Raw genomic sequence first — 24,058 nt, forward strand, 5'->3', positions numbered from 1 at the left:
ATAATAACAAAAAAAATATTTTAAATAACTTGAGTGAGCCAAGTTCAGAACTTTGAAATTTCAGTGGTGGTTCGGGATGAATCAAATTCTAAAAATGGATTTGCGAGTTATATCAAATATAGCAGAGTACATAAGTTATAAGTTTTCAAATACACTTTTGAGTGTTCCAAATTTATAACTTTGAAAGTTCATAGGTTATTTCACGGAGCCTTGCAAATTCTAAAGACGCATCTGTAAAAACTTATCAAATATTTGTTTGATAATGATTTTGAGTGTATAATATAACATGAATAGGTTACCTAAAGTTGTCTGTCCCTATCAATTAAAATCATTAAAGTTTGTCAGTTCTAAATTGAAATTTATAAAAACTAACTAGTATAATATTCTTTTTAAAAACGTGCTGAAATTTAGTGTTGAAATGTACACGTTAAGATCAAAAACTGTATACTTGACACTTGTCGTACAATATAATGCATATTATGATATTATATATTTTTATTCTGTACTGAGCATTTTAATATTAAATAATTATAGTTTTAAAATATTATATTTGTGTGTTTTTTTCATTTATTATAAAAATAAGTAGTAATTATTTCTTTAATTCATCACATAGTATTGTTTATACTATTAATTAAGATAAAGATTGTTTAAATGTAAATAAAGTTGAATGTTTTAATACATTTTTAGTTTAGCCTGATAAATTAAGCAATACAGCTGTTGCTCGTTTAATCCAATAGTCTGGGGATTCCGTCCCGCTATCAAGGTACATCATGATGATAAAAGATTCTTTTCCTTCACCACACCGCAGAGGATAATAATATATTGGACATTGGTAGAAATCTAAAAATATGTAAATATGTTAAGATAATATGCATAAAAAAAATATTGATTTTTAATGATTAGGTACTTTTTGATATTCTTGCATTTTCGATGGGTTTAAAATGTATTACTGGTAAGTTGGAAATAAATTTCAATGGTAGTGATTCACACAAACACGATTTTTTAAAATTCCAATCAGCTCCTTCTAAATAAAGATTTCGTACGTAAGCTCCTTCCTAAAATAGTTTTAAATATCATCACTGTGTAAGATACTTGTTTAATATTATAAAAGTATCATAATATCTATGATTACTTTTGGTGGTAGTGATTCCTTTTCTGACGGTATTGGAATGAATTCCCAATAGAGTAAATCTATTGCAATACTCGAACTTCGTGAATGAATCTAAATTATATTTTTAATATACGTAAATAATAATTAATAATAATAATAATGGTAACAATAAAAACAATAAATAGTTACCTGTAATACAGCTGTCAAAAAAGTAATTGGGTAAGTATAAGCTCCCAGCCAAAATAGGACAGGTGGATGAGTTTTGTTTGCCCAAGTTTTAAAATGATTGATTCTTTCTATTAAATCTTGAGTCCAGGGTCCCAGAGACATTAACGACGGATATGCTAAAAGGTTATTTTTATTGAAAATATTAATAAATAATGTATTATGTGTAAGTATTGTAATTTTGTATTACTTTTGAGCCATTGACCGGGGACTCTACCTTCATTTATACACTGGAATATCTTTTCAAGATCAGATGACATTACTGCTAGCCCCTTGATGCCTTTCTTTAGACCGATTAATGATATTTTAATATCACTTAATAAACTATTATAACGTTGTATCTAAAAAGAACAATCATAGTATAATATAATTACATTTATTACTTAATTTAACTGACATGTATTGTAAATGGAAAAATAATATTTTTTTTTTTTAGTAATATTTATTATTTTATGAGGGTCTCCGTCTCCGTCTTACTTGAGCATAACTTAGTAAAATGTTATGTTTAAAAGAATTTACGTTATTCGGTTATTTTTGATATTAGTTTAAATCGAACCTTATTATTATATTTAACTATTTAAGGTTAATAACAAACAACATGTTTCTAAGTAAGTTTTGAACATTCAAAATGTATATATAATTATATATATATATATATACGGTGAATCTTCCATAAAACGAACTTCCATTTTACGAAATGTTTTGTTTAACGAAATATTTTTAAGAACTATGATCTTCATTGTTAATGAGAATACATAATTCTATTTAACGAATTCCTCCATATTATAATTTTTTTTAGTTGCTTATTCGACTTTGTTATATGGAAGTTTTACTGTATATATACAAGGTGTCGTACGGAGATCTGTCAAATGAAATAATGAAATCTCTTTTGTTCTAATAAATATTTTTATAAAACGTCTTTTAAATATAATTCATAGGAACTTGCGTTACATTTTTATTTTTATTTTCTTAATAACGAAAATAAAAAACTTAAAAACTGACTATAAAAATGTCCAAAATATTCAAAATAGTAAATTTGTAAATCTGATTTAAAAAAAAATTTAGATGGTAAAAAAATTTATTTAAGTCAAGTGACTGATTTTTTACAATTTTTTTTTTTTTTTTTTTTTTTCAAATAATTATGTTTCTAACATGAATTAGATCGTAATTTACCTAACGAGAATATTGATATTTGTAAAAAATCAGCCACTCGACTAAAATAAATGTTTTTACCATCTATATTTTTTTCAAAATTAGATTCACAAATTGACAATTTCGGAAAATTTTTTATCAATTTTTTATTTTTTTTTTATTTTCAGAATTAAAAATAAAAAAATAAAAAATGTAAGACAGGTGTCTATGTATTATATTTAAAAGTATTTATTTAAAAAATATTGATTAGAACAAAAGTTATTTAATTTATAAGATTTTCGTTGGATACCCAGGCCCGTATATACAACAACATCCTCTTAATTTAATTTAGGTTTTCATAAATTTAAAGCAAAAAAAGACACAAAAAATACCTCTTGTAACAGTACAATATCCAATGGGAATCTTTTAATATTTTTTGCGGTAGTATCATAATCAATAAGATCCGGTAGTTTTTTTAGAATTTTAGAAGATAAATCTAAAACTTTGCCTTCTGTATTTTCTTCAGCTACTGTTGATTGTCCTTGTAAAATCATGAGGGCATCGCAAATTATACGATTCTCTCCCATCAAAGAAGCCATTTCAGCATTACCATGTTGTCCAAATATTTCGGGGCTATCTACATTTGGCAACGAATCAATATAATTTCTGTACATTTGTAAATTTCCATCTCTTGGGATAAAATAATTTGATAATGAAGATAATCTATATAAACCATAAAAATATTTCTTATTTCTGCATTTTGAATAAACGATTAAAGTTTTAGTTATATTTTTAAAAGAACGTGTCGACTTCTTAAATGTTTTTTAAGATCTAGACTTAAATATTTTGTGGTGTTACAAATATAATCTATTTTTAGAATATTTAAAAATAATCTTCAATAAATCAAATAAACTAAAAGATATCCAAAAATCTTAATTATATACCTACTTTAAATGTATTACCTATTTACATATTGGATAAATGTTTTTTTTTTTTTAACAAATATATAATAGACTGTATACAAATAAGTCATGTGTTAAGAATTGTCAAGCATGTATTCAACCATATTAAATTATTTATAGAAAATTATAGGTTTTAAAATAATTGAATAACAGTTTTCATAGTTAAAAGACTTTTGAATAAATTTAAATTAATACAAATTTATGAAAAAAAAATAATATACATATTGCAACAGTTCTAATAATTGTTAAAGTTTATATATTATTAAATATATGACAGATAATTTTATAGAATTTTACCATAATTTCCTAGTGAGTTATTATAAGATTATAAGTTATGTGGAATGTATGTAATTTCAATGTAGCATATTAATCATCCGAAATAATTATAGAACAAAATTATTTACATTTAAGTAAAATATTTATAATAGTATACCAAGCATTGTTTTTAATAATTAATATTGATTACGTATTACATCGTTGTAAATAATGACTGTAGCTTTCAACTTAATTAATAATTATGAGAATATTTTTGTTTATACTTAACAATAATAAAATTAAATGATAGGTATACAATACCTGTAATGGGGTGTTTTAATTGCATCTTCATTAAAATATTGTGCAATATAAGTGTCTAGAAGTCTTCTGTCCATGTTGTCAGTAACATGACCACCATAACAAATTCCAGCAATTAAATATTTTAAAGCTTTCCAAGGAGTTTCTTCATATTCATCTAAATATATGGATAGTAAATTTTCTGATACCTAAAACAAAAAATTGAAAAATTATGTTTTAGCTATATTCTACTACACTAATGTCATTTCTAAGTCAATATAATATTAAAAATTTACAAGTATTCTTAAAATATAATATAATATAATAATTTACTTCAAAATCGGAATCACTAAAACTGTAAATCACGTTCCATCCAAGATTTTGAAATTTTTTTCTTTCAATTAATATTGAATGAAAAAAGCAAAGTGAAAATATTAATTTTTTGTATTTTTCTTGTGAATTGCATTTTTCGAACTGTTGATCGGTTATATTCTGGTATAAACGTTTCATATTTGCTTTTAATCCCTGATTATAATACCAATTTAATACGAAATTATTACTATTATTATTTTTGTTATTTTTAAATTGTTATTAATTACTTTTGGTGGTTCAGTTGTCATTTTTATTGCGCTTTGTAATAGCGCTATAGGAAAATCGGGATTAGGATTTGAACTTAGCCACAATCGGAAATCTGGGTGAGATTTACCATCTTGCATAACATCAACTATTTTATCTAATTGTGGCATCCATGACAAAGAAAGATGACAATTAGCAAGAAATACCCACATGCCCTTTTTTTGACCTTCTTCGATTAATCTATTGATATAAATAAAAATTATTTCAAATTAAGTTTTAATTTTAAGTTATATTACTGTGTTGCAACTAATGATTGGCCTTGACCCAGAGATAGAGATGCATAAGTTGTATTAAAATTTGAAGCCAAAGCAACTAATGTATTAGTTGGATCCACACCAGGAGATAACAAAAATATCAATGGTGTCTTACAACTAGAATCTTCTAGTGCACTTTTAACATCCATAACTGGTGGTTCTATGAACTTAGAACCGAGCTTACTGACAATAAAATTTGATATCGCAAATGATAATCTGTCTAACCGCAAAGATCTTACGAATAACATTTTTTGAAATGAATTAGTGTTCTCATTCCAATTTCCTATTGGATACAAATTAGTTTTAACTGATATATCTAAGCTTAATTAATATTCACCAATAAGTTTTAATGATTCCGGATTCGAAGACATATACCATTGTTTCCATTCTCGAGAGAACTGCTCAAAAGATTTTTCTACTCCAAGAAACCCCGGTAATTTATTTAATTCGGAAATATTATCCCAATTGGACGACGACAGCCAAGCTTTAAAATAAAATAAAAATGTATTTTTCATTTTTAAGATTGAATAATTATAGACATACATGAACAAGGATTTTCTGACTGTTCTACTTTATTAACTACTATACCACCCTTTAAAAGAAATTCCATTTCATATGCAGGTATTAAGTCATCTGCCATTAATAAACTTATGATTATTTGAAATGAAAATAATAATTTGTGAACTTCAAATAGCCCTCGACAAGTATTTTTATATACTGCATATGTATGGTAAGAATTCAAATGATTTAATCTTTCAAAGAGTACTTCATTTTTTTCACTTTTTCTTATTGAATTCTCAAATAAATCCATATATGCATCTAATGAAAATTGATACATAGGATCGATTTGATTAAGTTCATTAAGAACAAAAAATAAAATGGATGCTCGTTTAGCACAAGTTCTATAACCCTGCAAAATAATCATTTACTGAAATACATTTTTAAGTCAATATACTTTTAAATAATATTATATTAATTTATATATTATGATTTATTTTATTTATATTTAGTTAAAAATGTTTTTTTTTTTAATCAATAAATATTTAGTCATACCTCTCGAGCAACATCAATATCAATCTGAGTTGAAAAAGAGGTTTGAAGTTGTTCATTAACACTTGCTGATGTAATTTTTGATGAATCTAATGTTTGGAAAAGTTCATCATTTTCTAACAGCGATCCTTCAATCTCATTGAGAAGTCTAAGAAGTTCATCTTCCAGTTCAACCAGTGTTTTTTTACCTTTATCAATGTTAATTATTAGATTATCTTTAAGTATTTTTAATTCTGGTTTTTCCATTGTGATCACAACGTCCAAAAGTTGGTCTTCAAGGCCTTCTTCTTTAATTGCGAAATTAACTACTGTTGTTCGTGTAAAAATTTCAGGAGGATAATACGGATTTCTCAATTTTGTTGTAATAAAAAATCTAAAATTATCATTATATGGTAACATATTATCACCCATTTTAATATAAAGTTGATTTTCTAAAAGAAAAATGAATGATTACTGAATTTATTTTATTCTTAAAATATATCAAACAATGGACTTTGATTTATTTACCTTTTTCTATAATCGATTTTGATAAAACTGGCATCACCGAGGGATCGAGATGTTCAGAAGATATTTGTAACAATATTGGATTTCCATTTTGTAGTGCCATTTCCAAAATATTCATGTAGTTGGGTAAACAAAAATCAATAGTTTTCAAATCGTTTTCAGCTTCCATGTGTTTTATCCATTTCAAAGCTTGACATTGTGGATCTATAATCAATGGCCATCTCGAGCTACGACTTATAATAATTCCATTTTCTGTGCTTAAGTCATCGTTGGGTAAACCATGAATATTCCAGTTTCTTATAGTAGCCGGATCAGATAGAAAATCTTTATTGTCATATGTTGGATTATTTGGAATTTTCATATCTTTCACTGAATTTGTCCATAGTTTGAAAAGTATATCTCTATACTTAAATAAAAATGGACCCATATACGAAACAAATGCTATACTCAGTAGACAGTCACCCGGTAAATAATCAAAATTTATATCTAATTGTTTTACAGTTTCTGTCCATCGTATTTTTTCGTCATATAGTCCTTCAATTAATGAAGCTGCTCTATCAAGATTTCTTTTCAAAGTATCTGCCTATAAATTAACATTTTTTATTAATTAATATACAAATTTTAATTAATTAAATTTACCTTTTTAACCAATTGTTCTTTTTCTTCCATTTTTTTGTCAAAATCGGTTTTTAATTTCAATAACAGTATTTGTATGTCAGATAATTTCTGTTGTGCAGTAAGTAATTCAGTTTCCTTTTGCTTAAGATCAGACAATGCTGCATCGGCGGATTCTTTTTTGGGAGCTACAATTCTAATATATAAAGAAATATTTTTATATTTGTATTTATATATTACATACATATATATAATATATATGTATACTCGTAATATGTCGTACTTGTAAATGATAGCATATTTTTCTATTGCGATGACCCACTGAGCAAGTGATTTAGCAGCTATTGATTGAGCTCCTACTTTATCCGGTTCAAACTCTGGATTTGCTGTATATGTGTTTATTTTTCTTAATACTTTCGGTAACACGTGATCTTTATCAAAATCTCTTAACTAAACGTATTATTTAATACAACTTAAATGTATTTAACTTATTTTATTTAAAAACTAACCTGGGTTAGAAAATTTGGATCTCCTAATTGTCTTTTGGCTTCAGTCCAACTAGGTTCAGATTGTTTTAATATCATTACAGCCTCTAAAACTAATTTCACTCTATGTGGTGGTTTTGAAAAAGATTTTACTTCAGCAAGATCTTTTTTATTGAGTGCATTTAAAGCCTAGATAATAGGTATATATTTATACTGCCTATTCTTATATTTACCAATTGTAATAAATCAATGTTATTTATTATATAATTATTCACTTCCATAGCTTCTTCTAGCGCAGGTAAAGCCTTTTCTAAATCAATCATTGCCAATTTATACAATTCTTGGCACACAATCTCTTCTTCTTTGATTTTAATACTTTTTTCGTCAACTTCAGTTTTTTGTTGGTCAGCTATTGATGTTTGTTTTAAAATAACTGATAGAAATTCATCACACTCCATGGTATATGCCTGAACAATTTTTGTAGCTTTTTCTAAATCTACTGTCATTCCAGCTACTTTTTCACTGGTATCGTCTATTTTAAACAAACCATTTCTTAATTTATTTGCTTTATTCGCAACCTCTATTCGTTTCTTATGTAATGTTCTGTTTAAAATAACTTAATCAATTAATGTATACAATATATATTATCTATTTGAGGTACTCTTTATATCCAGTTACTAGTTCTAAGTAATTTGTAGGTGTAACGTAATTGTATCGCTTTAATTCTGAAATCATCATCTTAGAATATTCTCCTACAGAGTGGTGAATAATAGCGAATATATTTGCAATACATAGTTTCAATTCCGACTATAATATAGAAATACAATAGAAATAAATCGTAAAAATAATATTAATTTGTGTGAATATTACCTCTGATAAAGATATTGAATCAACATGGAATACCTAAAAATAAATTTAATATACAATTAATCTTACAACTGTAAAAATAAGTTTTTATAAGCACGTCTTTTGTATATCTGGGAGTTTTTAATTGTTATCTTAGTTAGATTTACTAATTTAAGTTGGATATAGTAAGAATACTTAGTTGCTTACATTAATAATGAATTATCATAGTATCAACAATAATTATTTTAAAAAAATAATGAAAAGAATGGTGAATAAAAAGTATAACTATAGTATCCTACATGGCTATTATCTACATTTTGATTTTAAATACTAGAGCAATAAAAAAAAATGATTATTAACACAATAAATAACTTTATTTAGTCTATGATTGGATAAAAAATAATTAAAAAAAATTAATGATTGAAATAATTTTTAAGACTTCTAATAGATACTATGGGACATTACATTACCATATAGGTATATGATTATTTTTTCATTAAATTATAACATTCTAATAAATTGTATATTAAATTGTAACGAAACGGAGAATTTATGTGTGTAGAGTTTCTTTAAAAAATACTAGTAATATGTTTACTTTTTATTTCTGAAAACATATTAACTACTTTTAAGCTATCAATAGTAATTAATTTTTTTTTAGCATTTTTGTGATTATTAATCAACGATATCGTGGCTTGATAATGTAGTTCAAGCCATTCGTGGTATTATAATATTTATATGTACATATATAATTTACAAATGTGAAAAATGTGTATATATATAATGTATTTCAAGTTTTACCGTACCTTATATGATAATTATTTTTAGATTAAAAACAAAGTTTTTGAACATTGAATTAAAATGTAAACCATGCCATTGCAGTGATCTATTTTAGGATGAGTTGTATTTGAAACCTACTATGTAGTAGAAGTGAGTTCCACAGTATTTTTTTCCGAAATTAAAAATTTTGTTAGAGGAAATAGTTATGCTAGTATTTTTTCACGAGAAAATATTGTCTGTTCGTAATCCATTATACTTATAATCAATTATATATATTTTTATTCTTACTCTTGGTGCACCAGTTATAGTAGCCAACACTTCTACAGTACTAAGAGAGTTAAATGCCACTTCAAGTAAAGCTTCCTTAGGCCAATCCAAAAACCAATCAATTGTAGTACAGTTTACCAATGAAGGATACTGACGTAACCGTGTTCTAATTTTTACAATTAAAAAACAAAACAAAAATCAGTAAAATAATTTATTTTATAAAGCTATTTATAAATATTTGAAATATCAATAAAAATATTTTTAATTTTTCTAGAAAATCTAAAAGAACCTATTTATTTTTTATATCTGTAGTAAATCGATTATATGGTTCTAAATAACTCTTTGTGATTTGATATTAAAAATTTATTTGATCACGTATTTGTACGATAATGTATAAATAGATATTGTAGAAGTAAGAAAATGTATACACTATATGATATAATCAAAACATACATTGAATATTATTTAAATACTTTTTATTTAGAAAATATACGAAATTATGTTTAAATAGTGAATTACAAAAAATGTTTACATTTTCTTTACTACAAAAATTGACATGTCTGTAACGATAATAAAAGATATTGTCTATCGATTTTTTTATTTACTCAAATTACTTAAAAATTTAGTAAGTAAATAATTATAAGTGTTACAAACCCAGTATACCCATACACTGGGTATGTAATCATCGAAAATTTCTATAATGTATCATATTATTTACGTCGAATATGGTATAGTATTATCACTATAATCTATAGTATAGTATATATTATACCTTATGTATTATAATCGTCTTTGTTTTTACCTCATCTAATTTTTAGAATCTATTGTCACTATTTCATCACAAATATTAATAATTTGACGATGAGTCAAAAACTAAAAATGGATCCCAGCAAATCATATAATTTATGTCGTGTTTGAAAAATAATATTTTAGATAAAGTAACCACATTCAGTCCTCTATATTTTACTCACCTATAGAAAGAGTTTACGTTTTCCATTTACAACAATAAATGATAAAAATGTACTGTTCACCCATTCGTGTTTAAAACTTGATTTTTTCTTTTCTTTTTTTTTAATAACTAATTGATTAAATTAAACATACCTAAATTTAATTCCAATCGGACTAAGACATAGAACAACGTGAAGATTACTTCTTACGCGATCTAGGAAAAATGAATAAATATCATCTGTTGTTTCTGGAACACCTTCTCTTTTAGCAGCATTCGATAATTGTTCTTTAATCTAAAGAAAGTAAAAATAAACTCACAATGTATTTCAACTTGAATTAAGTATCCTAACCTCATCAAACTCTTCTTCTTTGTACAGTTGTGGTACTTCACCAGTGCTTAATATGTTATTTATGATCTCCAAAAACATTTCATTTACAATTTGTGTGTCATTAAATAAAAACGATGTCGGTTGATCTCTCACTCCCGTTTGATAATACAAGCGTTTTAAGTCTTCTCTGAAATCTCCTATCGCATACGATTTATTCAATTCAATTGTAAACATTTTGTAATCACATAACCAGTTCGCGACTTTTGCAAGTGAGGATCGCCCGGATCCACCTATTAGAAAAATAATTCAATTTTCATAATATTATTAAAGCAGAAAAATAAAAAAAAGTAACAATTTACCAATGCCGACTAGCATTATATAGCCCCTTGGTTGGGATATAACTCTGACGATACGACATATATGGTCAATCGCGTCCCTAAATAGTACGAGGTTCATTGGTATAACTCCAAAGCTTAAATTGTAATTGTTTAAACTTTCGTTAATAAATTCACGTAGGTATTTTTCATCTGTAACTTCCATGTATCGTGAATTCTTGTTCAGAAAATCACAGAATATTAGACCTTGTTCTGATGAGCATAGACTTCGATAAGTCATGTCATATTGTTTTCCCAGTTGAACATTAATTTGATCCATGAACCATTCTCGATCGCTGTAACGTAGTTATCAGAATTAATACAATTATTAAATGTTTGCATATTATCACAGGAATCTTGAATAATTTACTTCTCGTCGATTAATTTGTCATTAAATACGCGAAACACTTCATTACACCAAAGCCGCAACATCGCATTGTCAGTTGTCTGACTATCGGTATTACTGCGCAACAGTCCTTGAAATACCTAAAAATTAAATAAACTATTAAGAGACAGAATTATACACGTAACAATGTGTCAAAAAAATCTTCAGCATATTTTTAAATAAACTTAATAAATATAGAATTTGTATGTTATATTAAAAGATGAATGACGCACTTTAGATATATCTCTCAAATTGAATAAATAGTGCATTTTTGCTGGCGTTGGCAGCAAATTAGCTACTACACTTTTGTAAAGATTTAATGTCATGTTGGTTAATCCATTTCCTAAAACGAGGAAAAAAAATTGTCAACATAATCATGATATCAACACAGAGTAACATATTTTAATATCCAAACTTTACTTAGGTTGCGTATGTGTTCTACAAATGATTTTAAATGTTGGCTTAACATTGACATGTAAATGTTTGATATTTGCGCTTCTTCGGGAAACGTTAAGTTTATCACACTAAAGGAACTCAACAGTCTATTACTAATGGTGCTCCTGCCGCTTCCAGGTGGTCCCATTGCACCAATCAGGAGCATATTCTTCACATACTTCAATAATCGACTATGTCGATCAAACCAATACTCGTAGTCTATCCATTGTCGAATCAATTCTAGTGGTGCTTGAGCTCCATAAATTTCTTTTTCAGGCATGTTCATGTCATCCAAAAATGTCACCAACGTCTTATCTGAATATCAAAGTAGTTAATAAAAAAAAATAATTAAACAAAGACGTGCCAAGAGAATAGAGATTGTATATAATTTTTAAGATGCAGATCTTATGTATAATATTATCATTGAAAATGTTGTATTAAGTACTTGATAGAGGAACGTATGTATCCTTTGTACGTTTTTCCAATCGTCCTTCAATGTTTTCCTGAATATTATGCACTGTAGTTTGTGCTGACATGTTAATTGTTAAATTTAAAAATTTATTTTTATCCAAAACATCTAGTGCTTTTTTAACAGTCAATGTCTTTCCGGTGCCAACTGGGCCAACTAATAATACAGGTCGCTTTTTACTTAAAAAAGCTTCTACAAGATAATTGTAACGAACGGTGTCAATCGTAGGAACGATAATTTTGAAAAAAGGTAATCTGAAAATAAAATTATTGAGCGGATGCATACAAAAAATGATGCAATGTGTACTCTGTATTGTATATCCAAGAACTATCACGTAAAAAATTATCCCAGTGATAAAATTGAGCAGATTTCGTATCGACGTAATAGTGATAAACTGTATCGCTTACTGGAAATACTACTTCTTTCTCTCTAAAAAAAGTGTCAATTTTTTTACGACCATCTTCATTAACTACTGCACAAATTGACCAAACCACACTGTAAAGTTATTTTTCAGATGTATTTTATATTTTTAATTATTTGTATTAGTTGTTACCAAAACAGAAACCATAATTTAATAAGATGTTCGTAATCATCTGGTTCTAATCCAGTTGGCGTATTAATAGCTAAATCATTAGATGTAAAACATTCAAGTAATGTACATAATGTAACAATAGAACTCAATTCGGGTAAAGGAACAGTTTCAACGCAGTTTAACCGCTTAAATTCAAGCACAGCAGTTACATATTTATTAAAATTTTTTTCTATCTAAAAATATTAATTTTGTATTTAATTATTATGTATATTTAAAACAATGATTCATTAGGTACTCACAATAGTCTTGTATGGTTGATATTGAAATTTTGTTAACCATGATTTACAATACAAATTCCAGCCAAAATCTTTATAGTCATTGTACACTATTCCACATCTAGAAACAGTAGCTGGAGATGCAGCAGCTAAGTCTTCTACTTCAAAAAGAAGGGTAACCTAATTTGAATAGTCAGTATCAAATGTTTCCCAGTATATTTATACAATGTTTGTCGTTTAAATGTATTACAATTGCTTTACCTGTTCAGGCATTGTAATTCGTTCGCTATTAATAAGCGTCAATACTTTATTGTCGTCCATCACCGAATTCATATTTTCTATCCAAAGGGCATCAACTGGGCCATCGAATAGTATCCATTTTTGTTCAAGACTATTATCTGTGATTTTGATAATATATATATATATATATATATATATTACATCAATTAAATAAATAAAGTAAAATAATTTAAAAAAACACGTTATTTTAAGTATTAAATATAATTTGTTATAAACAATTGAGTTGTTATGATTTCATGATTTGTATATTTAAAAATATTAATAACCTGAACAAACTGTACGCATCAAAGATGATAATACACCATCCATCCAATCTTGAGAAGAATTATATTCTCCATATAGTTCACCAAGGGTGAGTGCTTTAGGATTCAAAGGATATTCCTATTAAATAATTTAGACAATATACAACATACACATAAATATATACAAATATGAAATATAAATACTGTAAAATGACTAAAAATTGTACTTTAAAAATTCTAAATCATTTTTAATTCAATAATTTATTTTGGTGTTTCAGCATGATAAGTGATCACATTGTAATTTATAATTATGTTATTACTATTATTGTATTTCTTTGCTTTGCATGATATAATAAAAACCTCAGATGGTAACCAGTACCCATTACCACCTCCGCGCACAAAAGACGATCATGGAGGTACTCTTATATGAAACAAAGTATATTGAGTACAGTAACTCAAACTATATTTATTTATAACATGTTTTACTCCCTTTTTATTTAAAATAAAAACTTTAGACTTACAGTAACTGATACAAATGATTCAATTTTCTCTGTTTTTAATAATTCCATTGCCTCTTTTAAAGTTTTCCATGTAGCAGTTTTTGCCGCTCCAGTGGGTCCCAATATCATGACAGAATGCCTAGAAACTTTGGTTTCATACAACTGAATGATTTTTGCAATAGCAGCTTCTGATGGTTGATGATTTTTTTTTGCCATACATTGCTTTATTGCACGGATAAGTTGATCGTTTTTAATTTCTGGTAGAGTGATACTGGGAAATAAATCTTTTGCAATGCCCAAAAATATTGGAAGATCATCTACTGTAAGTTTTGCTAAATTCATGTTATGCATTGCCAATAATAGAACCTAATTACATATTTTAATATTAAAATTAGTGACAAATCAATTTATTTATTTTTCAAATATTCATTGTTTAATACGTAAAAGTAGTTTATACCTCGTCATCTATCATACTCGGATTTTGTCGTCTACACTGTCCGGCATATCTTATTAACGAAACTAGGCCTCTAAGTCCAAATTCGTAATGATCTTGTTTGCTAAGTTTTTGTTTACACAACACGAATAAAATGTAAACTTTGTTGGCTAAGACTCTGGTTTCTCTAAAACCTTCTCCAAATAACATGATCTCAGCAATGAGTTTGCTGTCAGGAACCATCATGGATATGGCACGGAACATTGACTTTAAATTATCAGGTAATTCTGTCCTACCGGCGTATCCAGGATTCATTGTTATAAAAATACCACACGTACGTATGAGTCTGATAGGTGTGCCTTCGAATACGAATTTATGTTTTTGAGAGGCGAGGGCAGAATATATAGACAATATTTGTTGTGCTACGACTGACAACACTTCGATATTTATACGATTAAATTCATCAAAACAACCCCAAGCACCTTGTTGTGCAAGTCCTTTTAGTAACAAGATTAAGATATAGAATAAAAATTAAGATAAATGGTAGAATAAAAGTAACATAGTACAAAATGTGGTGTATATTTACCGGAAAACATACGTCCCATGCTCTTATAATCCAAGCCATCTGAGCAATTTATGACAATGACATAATATGCTAAATTTTTCCCTAAATCTTTTACAGTTTCAGTTTTTCCTGTACCTGCAGGTCCTTTTGGGCTACCGCCACGAAACAAATTTAGTGCAGTAGTCATTGTTATATAACATCTATCTGTCAATGGCGTGATGACTAATCTCCCAGAATTACCTAAGTACTCATAGCCATATTGTTGTTCAGTATTTGTTTGTCGGATGGTTAGTTCGCTTTCTTTTTTATTCCAATAAAATCGTAATTGTGACATCCATTCAAAGTCGGTCACGTCAATACACTCTGTATACGGTTAATCACAAGAAGAAGAAAGGTTCTTGATTATTATTAATCAAACAGATTAAGATTAGATTTGTATAATTAATATTTCACTTACTAGAATTATACATATGATCGACTACATCTCTAGCATGTATTTCGATAGTGACCAATGAAACAATTTTTAAACGATCTATTTTTGCAAGATCTCCACGAATAGCATCCGAAAATCTTAATAACATTTTTTTCTGTTTTTTCCTGAGTTGTTTTAACGGTTTACTGACTCCAGCATGTTTGGATTGTAATAACGCTACTGTACATTGGGCTGTCCAGTGGATCTTAAAAATCATTATGATGCAATAAACTAAAAATTAAAAAAAAAAAAAAACACACTTGAGATGCTGTAATACACAATTGTCCTGGCCAGTTTAATATCCATTGATCACGAGTCTTAAGGTTTTTCTTCAATGCCTCTAGTACAAATTTCAACTTATTTTTAAGTGTATTTCGCATTACTGATTCTATAATTAAACATGCAATTTTAATTGCGAGAGAATTTAAAGAAATTTACGAAATTTACCAACAGTACTAAGCCAATATTCTACAGGTCCAGAACACTCAACATTAGAAATGAAAGGTATGTATTCTCCGTCAGCCGAATACATTCCTATGGCGTATTTTTCATTATCCTTTAATTTAAATTTTTAATAATACGTCATATTGTATGAAAATATTAAGTATTGTTATTATGTTACTTACTGTGAGTTTTAATTTGTTAATATTGTCGAAACATTTTTTAAAATGTGGTTGCAGACGCTTTGGATTATTTGAATGTACTAGTATATCTAATAAGTCATCGTTGGATATAAAATAAAACCGGGGAAAGATGTTTCGCTTTGTCTCCATGTATAACTCTAGTGCTCTCTGGGTTTCTTCTAACCGCGCACTCATGGCATTCAATTTTTTTAATAGAGCTAAGTATAAATTTAATTTAGAACAATAAAGATTAATAAATTCTAATATATATTGTAGAAACACGATATATACGTTTTGAACGGGTTGCCTTAAACAGATTACTGTCTGTAAACATTTTATATGTTATCTGTTTCCACTCTTGTGTTAATAAATCAAAGTCGTTTGCTTCTTTTGGAATTTGTTTGCGAATATCATCTCCTTTAAATATGTTCTAAGATGGTAAAAGAAATTAAAGAAATAAATACATAAGTTATTAACAATTTGTATATACCATTGCATATAAAAATTGTTTTTGAACAGAAAGTGTTATTTCTAAAACTTCTGTGACGAGGGAAATTCCTTTTGACCAATAGTCGGCCTCCTTGAAGAATATGGAAATATATCTAAACAAAAATATTTGTAAATAAAAATTAAAAAGGATTAAATAATGATTATTTTACTTTGATCCTTTCATAGAATATAGTTGCACTAGATGTTCTTCTAACATTTGTAATGTTTCATCGGATACTGAAATACGATATATGTCTTCATCACTAGAATAACTTATGTTTAAATCCATGTAAGTCCATGTATCTGCTATTGATTTTATTGACTAAGTAGAAATATAAATAATTGCGTAGGTTAAATATATATTTAATTAATACATATTGGAAGACTTTTACGTTTTCTATATTTAGTTCCATTGTTGCTTTACTTGAAATTTCACTTATTTGATTTCCGTATTTTTGCATTTGCATTTGCATTATTAATTCCAAAGTAAAACTGGGATCAGTTTCATTGAAATATCTTTGGAATGTCATTCAATTTTAAATTTGGAGATTTTTTATTATATAATAATAGGTACTATAATAATCACTAACTTAGTCATCGCTTCTCGTACTTCATCCCAGTGGCGGTTGCGCATTGCTGGATTTTTCAAATCATTAATTAGTGGTAGAACACGCCTAAAAGCGTCTATAATATCGCGTTTGATTTCTATTATTTTCCAACTTTGATCTTTTTGCAATCTCAATGCAGAAGTTAACACTTTGTAAATAGTTTGTACGGATACTTCTATTTTAGATACTTTAATTGCCCAAAAATTGGCAGATTTATATTTTTTCCAAGTATTATCCCAACTTCGAGCAATTTTAAAAGTTTCATGTAAGAAAACCATTTCCTAAGAGAATTACATACAATGTGTTATAATATTTTTTGATATTATAATGAATCTTAAACCATTATGAAATGTAATTACTAATTTAATAGTTTTTAACTCATTGTTTTCTTAACATTCAATTAAGTTAATATATTGAAACATTTGTTAATCAATTTAAAATCATTATTTTATAAATAATAAATTAACTAATTTAAAATCAATTTTAGTGAGTTATGTAATATTAAAATGATTTAATTCACTTTTTTCATATTAAGTCGTGGTGGCTTCACATATTTCAAATTAAATATTGCAAGATTATATTTTAATTGTTTTTCTTCCCTTTTTATTTTTTGATATTTTCCCCGCAGTATTGACAAGCGAACTAAAGCCGCTGTAATATAATGTAAAATTACAAAAAATTAGCTTTGATGTATGAAAGGTGTTGCGTGTATATCGTAAATTGAGTAGTCAACTGTAATTTGAAATCAATGATAATTCATTGAATATGATTAAAAACGATTCTAAGTGGAGACGGTGTATCAGTCTTTAGTTTCTATGTCTACAAAATAATTTAGGATTTTGACGAATTTTGTCAACTTGAAATCCAAATGATCATAAAAAAGTTGTAAAATTTTTTAATAGCTGTGATATAAAATTTTGAAGAATCTTGTATTATATTCGCATACACCTTTACTCAGAAATAATTTTTTTAGTATACATAATATGTTTTTCACAACTATAAGCACTTTTAAATTTCTACTTCTAACATAATATTAATAATTTATAGTATTATCTTAATATTAAGTGTTTCCAAATAAAAAATATATTCAATTTTTTACCTGTAAGCTCCCTTTAAGTTAAATATTTAAGTATTTGTTCTACTTAAAACAGTGGTTACTAAAAAAATAAATTAAAAAATAATAATAATTTAATAGCTGTAAAACTGATATAATCTTATCACTGTTGCACTTAGAATCTCAAATAAACTATGGCATTTATTAATGTATTTTTAAACGTATTAAAAATTGTATTCTTTTCTTTGGTACTTATCGAATATAGTTTTATATATTTTATAATTATTATTAATTTAATGAAGTATGATTGAATACATTGTATACAATTTAAGTTTAATTTATTTATCAAAATTAATAATATGATAAAAACTAATTTCGATAAGAGTGTATTAAACGAACCTCTTGAAGTCAATTCTACATTTTTGGATTCGGTTTCTTTAAATTCTTCCCAAATTGTATTAAAATCTTCAACATTTTCCTTGAAAATTTCTTGATCGCGTAATACCATGTCGTGGAATGCTTCTTGTTTCTCTTTTAACATCACTTCCGCTTCATTCAATAAGATCGTATAATTATTCCACGAATTATGTAAATTATTATACAAGCTTCGTAATATATCTGACATTTCTATTTCATGTTTGTCTATAAAGGGTAAATATAACTATGACGTTCCTTCATAAAATTAAAATAATTTTAGATCTAATCGAAAACACACCTATAATAAGCACGTTTTTAGTGATTAAATTTATATCTTCTTTTTTGGCAATACATTCTAAATCTACTTTTTTTTTATATTCAATAAATTCCACCATTTCGTCCAGGTTAACTGGTGGTAACAGCACACTATTAAATTTAAAGCAAATAACTCATATTACTCTATTTTAATTATATGTAGTAACGTTTCAAACCTACCGTTCACCGTTCATTTTAATATAGTCATAAAATCCTTCGATAAGGGTGGTCGTTTCGCCTAAAAGTAATATTGAATAATTTGAAATCCAATCTTGACAGTGTCTTATAATTTGCTTCATCATATCGCTGATCTTAACAATACTACAAGATACTGCCGTTTCGGTCTCCATCTCGTTTAATTTGCTTATATAACTGAGGTACCTGCAAATATATTTAATAACAATTTATTATTATATGATATTTATAAAATGTATGTTTGATTTGTCATACAGCATAATTTCTTTATCAATGGAATCCGCATTATGCGCATTGGATTCAAATTTATTAAAATGATATTGTTTGTCCCTAGTCCAAATATCACTGTACTGCGTAAAAGTATTCATATAATTATTTATTTGTATCAATAAATCCTTCGTTGCTAAATAAAACACAAGAATAAAAATTTACTAATTTAACACGTACGGCCAACGTAATATTAATACACTGTGGTTGTATTGAACTGAAGTCAAAAACATCGTTTAAAAAATAAACTCTCGACCAACCTCGTTAGAGTGTATTAAGTTATAACAACATAGGTAATAGTTAATTTATATATAATAAGTTTACACAAGTTTACGACATAAACACGGGAATATTGTGTCGTAGATTAAATTTGTGGTTCATTTTTAGTGAACAAATAATAGTAAATTAATGTTATTTCTGATTTTGACGTACTGATATCGATCTCCGTCTGCAGGTCAGAACACACTTGGTCGTGTGCGATCGCATAGCTGTATGGCATCAGATTAACGTTCGTGATTTTAAATGTATGACACAACCTGGGTATAACTTTTAATGCTGTTGTCATATCCAAAAGTACTTTCATGGAATATACCACTATTTGTAATAAACTCGGATGGTATTTGATCTGCCGACAACCATACCAATTGATTTGTTGTGAACAAAAAAGGTTAGAGCAACAATGTATAGTTTCCATCAATCATACCTCATTTCCATGCAAACTGACGTTTATCAAAAACACAGTTTCCCTTCGTTGTGCTAAAGTGTTTTTCATCGACCATCTGACATTAAGAACTAACGACTTATGTACGAGAGTATCAATTTTGATTAGGTAGTGTTTCCAAAATAACATAATCTATTTACAGTTAATATTTGTTAAAGAACTTGTAAATATTTTTAATTCATCATTTTTATTTGCAAGTTTAAATATATTTTTTTTTTCTATTTTTGGAATTCAAATATAGTTTTAAAACGTAATTTCTCAATTTATTTTTGCGATGAATTAATGTATACCTCAATACATATTTTTAATTTGTAAACAGCTAACATAATATTTTATAACGGTTTTACATACACGCTTAATGTTTTTTTCAAATATTTCATACACAACAGTCACGTATCTAATAATTTCATTATAATAGCCGATAATTTTCAAGACCGAATTTCTATTACTATTGAAATAAAAATCTTTTTAGTTTATGTATTAAGTAAAAAGTATTTAAAAAAATAAAAACTTAAAATCAAAACCTGACATTCTTCTTCTTATGATTCAAACCATTTATTTTTATAAGTTCTAGTTCATTGCCGAACAATGGCGTATTAGATATTTGTGTACATATTTCAACAATTTCAGTATTGCATTGCTTATAACAATTTTCAATGTTTTGGACCTGAACATTATTATTGATAGATCGATAAGAAATATAAATATTTTTAAATCTTCCGTAATAAACTTTACTCAAACAAGACTTAACTGATTCCAATTGTTGATAACATTTGGGAAGATATTTGTTAACATTGTCTGATTGAGACCAAGTATATTTAGTAGCCAGCGGATCTATTGTCGTAACGCACGTATTTATTGTTTCATAAAACATTTGTATTTCTTGTTTAGATAAGCCTGTATTCCATACATACGACATAAATTAACTTACCTCAGACAATATTATCAACTACAATGCTAAAACGTACCAGCAATGATGTAATTGTAGTCCTTCAGAACCACTGTCACGTTTTTATGTAAGATTCGTATTTGTTTAGCAATTTTGGTAAATTCCGAGTATTCATATGGCATTCCTACTTTGATCAACTTCCAGCAAACAATTTCATCGGTCAAATCATAGATGTGACTTTACAAGAAAACATAATAATTTGTGCATTTCTAATAGATGATAAGACTTATGTATCTAGGTATACCTTTTTAGGCCTAAAGTAAATTTCCAACAACGATTTGATAATTGATTTTTTATAAAAATATGGTTGTCCAGTTGATCTTCGATTTCTGGATCAATCTGATCCCACCAGGCTCTAAATGAAGTCTTAAGCCTTCGCTGATAAAGGTCTGCATAAGAAGAATACGCCTCCCGTAATTGTTTAGCGAGAGAATTTGTTAATAACCACGGCCGGTCGAAGATAGCCTATTTCATATAGGTCCGCATTTTATTAGACAGTGTTGAAAATAATATTTTGGAAATGTGTTTAAAAATATCGAATATTATTTTGGCTAAATAACTAATGTATATTATGTTATGATAATTATTAGTGCATAAATTTACATTTTTTAGTATTGTTATTTTGTTGTACTGGGTGATGGCCATTATACAAATCCCCGAGTATTTTGGCATATAGTGAGGTATCCAATACTCATTTTTATCCACCACCGATGCAATATAGTCCATTAAAAATTTATATACTAATTTAGTCTGTAAACGAAAATAGTACTTAAGTGGCGGCCACTCGACGAAATATCGTAAACCCTGTAATATTTTAATGCAATCTATTTCATTGCAGGCTGTTTTCAACGCCATGTCCGTTATCCCTTCGATTTTTAAACATAATTGTTTGACTTTACTCTGAAATCTATTATCAAATAAATTAATACTTAAGTTCATTGTTATTTTGAAAAAAAAAATTGTTGAAATATATTTTTCAAACGATTCATTTGTGTTAACAAATTTTACATTATTAATAGTTTATTTTTGTACAACAGTAGGCAAATGGTATCGCTCTGCAATGTACAGCAGGTGACGAGTGTGTCACTTGTGGATATGTTCAATTTAAATTCAATGATGTATCATTTAAATGGTCCTAAGCGGAGATAGTCTATTAGCTTATATCATAAGTATACTTCTTTATATTTTTTATGTTATATAGGTAGCTGTTAAAATAATTTAGTTTATTTTTAGTAATAACATTAATATAATTTTTTCCTAAAAACATATTATATTATAAGTATTTAATTATCAAAGTATATTATATATTTATACCGTGTTTAAACTTGTATAACTAAAAATTGAACATTTTTTGTAAATACCATAAGACAGTAAAAATATATACACTAGAAATAAATAATATTTATAAAATATAATTATCTTTATATATTTTTTTGATTTTAACGTTCCAGTACGAAGAATCTCGTATACAATTTTCAAAACTTAAGTATAACAAAAAAGGAACAAATATGAATTTCTAACAATAAAATAGTTTGCAATTTTTGCGATTTTGACGAATTTTGTCAAAATTCCAACTTTAAATAATTATAAAAATTATTATCTCTAAATATTGTTGATATTTTTCAATTAGAAAATAAATAACTTAATTAAACCTTTTATTAAATTTTAAGTATTTTTATCGATTCATACATTTTTATCAACATTTATATAAAAAAAATTAAATATTTCTCATGCAGTCATGCCCATTTATAGCTCAAAAAGAGTAGAAATATTTTGAAAATTTTATCATAAATAAAAAATAAATATTTAAACATTTAGTGAAAATTTTAAGTATCTATAATCATTTACCTTGGAATCACACACACACACACACACACACACACACACAAAAAAAATACTGACTACAAAATTTCTGTTTTTCCTTTAATTATTATTATTATTACTATTATTTTTTTGTTTTTTGATTATAAAAATGTGATGAGAATTTTTTTACTTTTATTTCTCTAGATTACCAACTAAATCCAATTTTCTACAAGAAACCAACGCCTTTATAAAAAATCAAAGCAATTTTACTATCGCAAAATGTGACGACAGACAAAAAAACCCTATATCATTGTAAAATCAATGTATTCATTGCTCCCATCTGAATTTAATATGATACGATTCAATCGATGTCTATTTATGTCTATTTATATCGTAAAATTTTTCGTCGACAATAAAACCTTATAAAATATTATAAACACAAATAATTAAATTAATTCAATGCGATTTGTTACACCATACACATAACTTATTAATCGCTCGTTACCTATCGTTATGATAATTCCAAACATCGTCGAGCACATTGAAAATCTTAGTTAAAGGAACTTTCAATTCGTTGATATCAGCATCGAATTGTTGTTCGGTTTTATCCATATTTCTAACGAAATATTTCCCCGGGGTGAACGAAAAATTTGGTTTCGGTACGTCTATATGGTATACGTTTAACCTGGTAAAATATTTTGTCAAAATCAGTCACTAAGTAACCTACATTAATCGCTATTATCATTTCAATAAACAGCGACTGTCATGTACAGTTATTATATAAAATCGATACCTTTTAAATACTATTTTTGATTTCAATATATATTTTAAATTTTTGCAGCGTTCGATAAATTTGTACACGGGCTTGGCTTTTGCCCACAATACGTTTTCTTTAAATTGATTATTATACTTTCTTATCACCTAGACACATGTGAAAAAAAAA

General features: G+C 26.8%; 1 protein-coding gene across 1 annotated transcript; it reads right to left on the reverse strand.

Moving 5' to 3' along the window:
* Positions 1 to 688: 688 nt before the first annotated feature.
* LOC113558211 (dynein heavy chain 2, axonemal-like) lies at positions 689 to 23,727 on the reverse strand. The gene is made up of 55 exons (XM_026963707.1): positions 23,644 to 23,727; positions 21,557 to 21,777; positions 21,332 to 21,489; positions 21,094 to 21,260; positions 20,346 to 20,495; positions 20,109 to 20,267; positions 19,631 to 19,725; positions 19,361 to 19,561; positions 19,164 to 19,291; positions 18,867 to 19,090; positions 17,377 to 17,675; positions 17,179 to 17,302; positions 16,957 to 17,108; positions 16,788 to 16,899; positions 16,589 to 16,727; positions 16,301 to 16,515; positions 16,122 to 16,230; positions 15,935 to 16,062; positions 15,660 to 15,879; positions 15,224 to 15,565; positions 14,662 to 15,134; positions 14,226 to 14,570; positions 13,729 to 13,843; positions 13,424 to 13,560; positions 13,183 to 13,342; positions 12,909 to 13,116; positions 12,662 to 12,850; positions 12,332 to 12,609; positions 11,872 to 12,201; positions 11,685 to 11,794; positions 11,437 to 11,552; positions 11,052 to 11,362; positions 10,714 to 10,982; positions 10,517 to 10,656; positions 9,437 to 9,581; positions 8,396 to 8,428; positions 8,187 to 8,332; positions 7,801 to 8,128; positions 7,550 to 7,714; positions 7,324 to 7,490; positions 7,065 to 7,236; positions 6,429 to 7,008; positions 5,925 to 6,352; positions 5,415 to 5,781; positions 5,209 to 5,355; positions 4,854 to 5,154; positions 4,581 to 4,797; positions 4,315 to 4,506; positions 4,006 to 4,190; positions 2,860 to 3,190; positions 1,527 to 1,677; positions 1,301 to 1,455; positions 1,133 to 1,222; positions 908 to 1,055; positions 689 to 840 (listed from the first exon to the last, which is right to left on the reverse strand). Exons 1-55 carry the CDS (start codon positions 23,725 to 23,727, stop codon positions 689 to 691), a joined length of 11,208 nt encoding a protein of 3,735 aa, XP_026819508.1.
* Between the last annotated feature and the right edge of the window lie 331 nt (positions 23,728 to 24,058).

The sequence above is a fragment of the Rhopalosiphum maidis genome, chromosome 3 (genome assembly GCF_003676215.2).
Source record: "Rhopalosiphum maidis isolate BTI-1 chromosome 3, ASM367621v3, whole genome shotgun sequence".
Taxonomy (NCBI): domain Eukaryota; kingdom Metazoa; phylum Arthropoda; class Insecta; order Hemiptera; family Aphididae; genus Rhopalosiphum; species Rhopalosiphum maidis.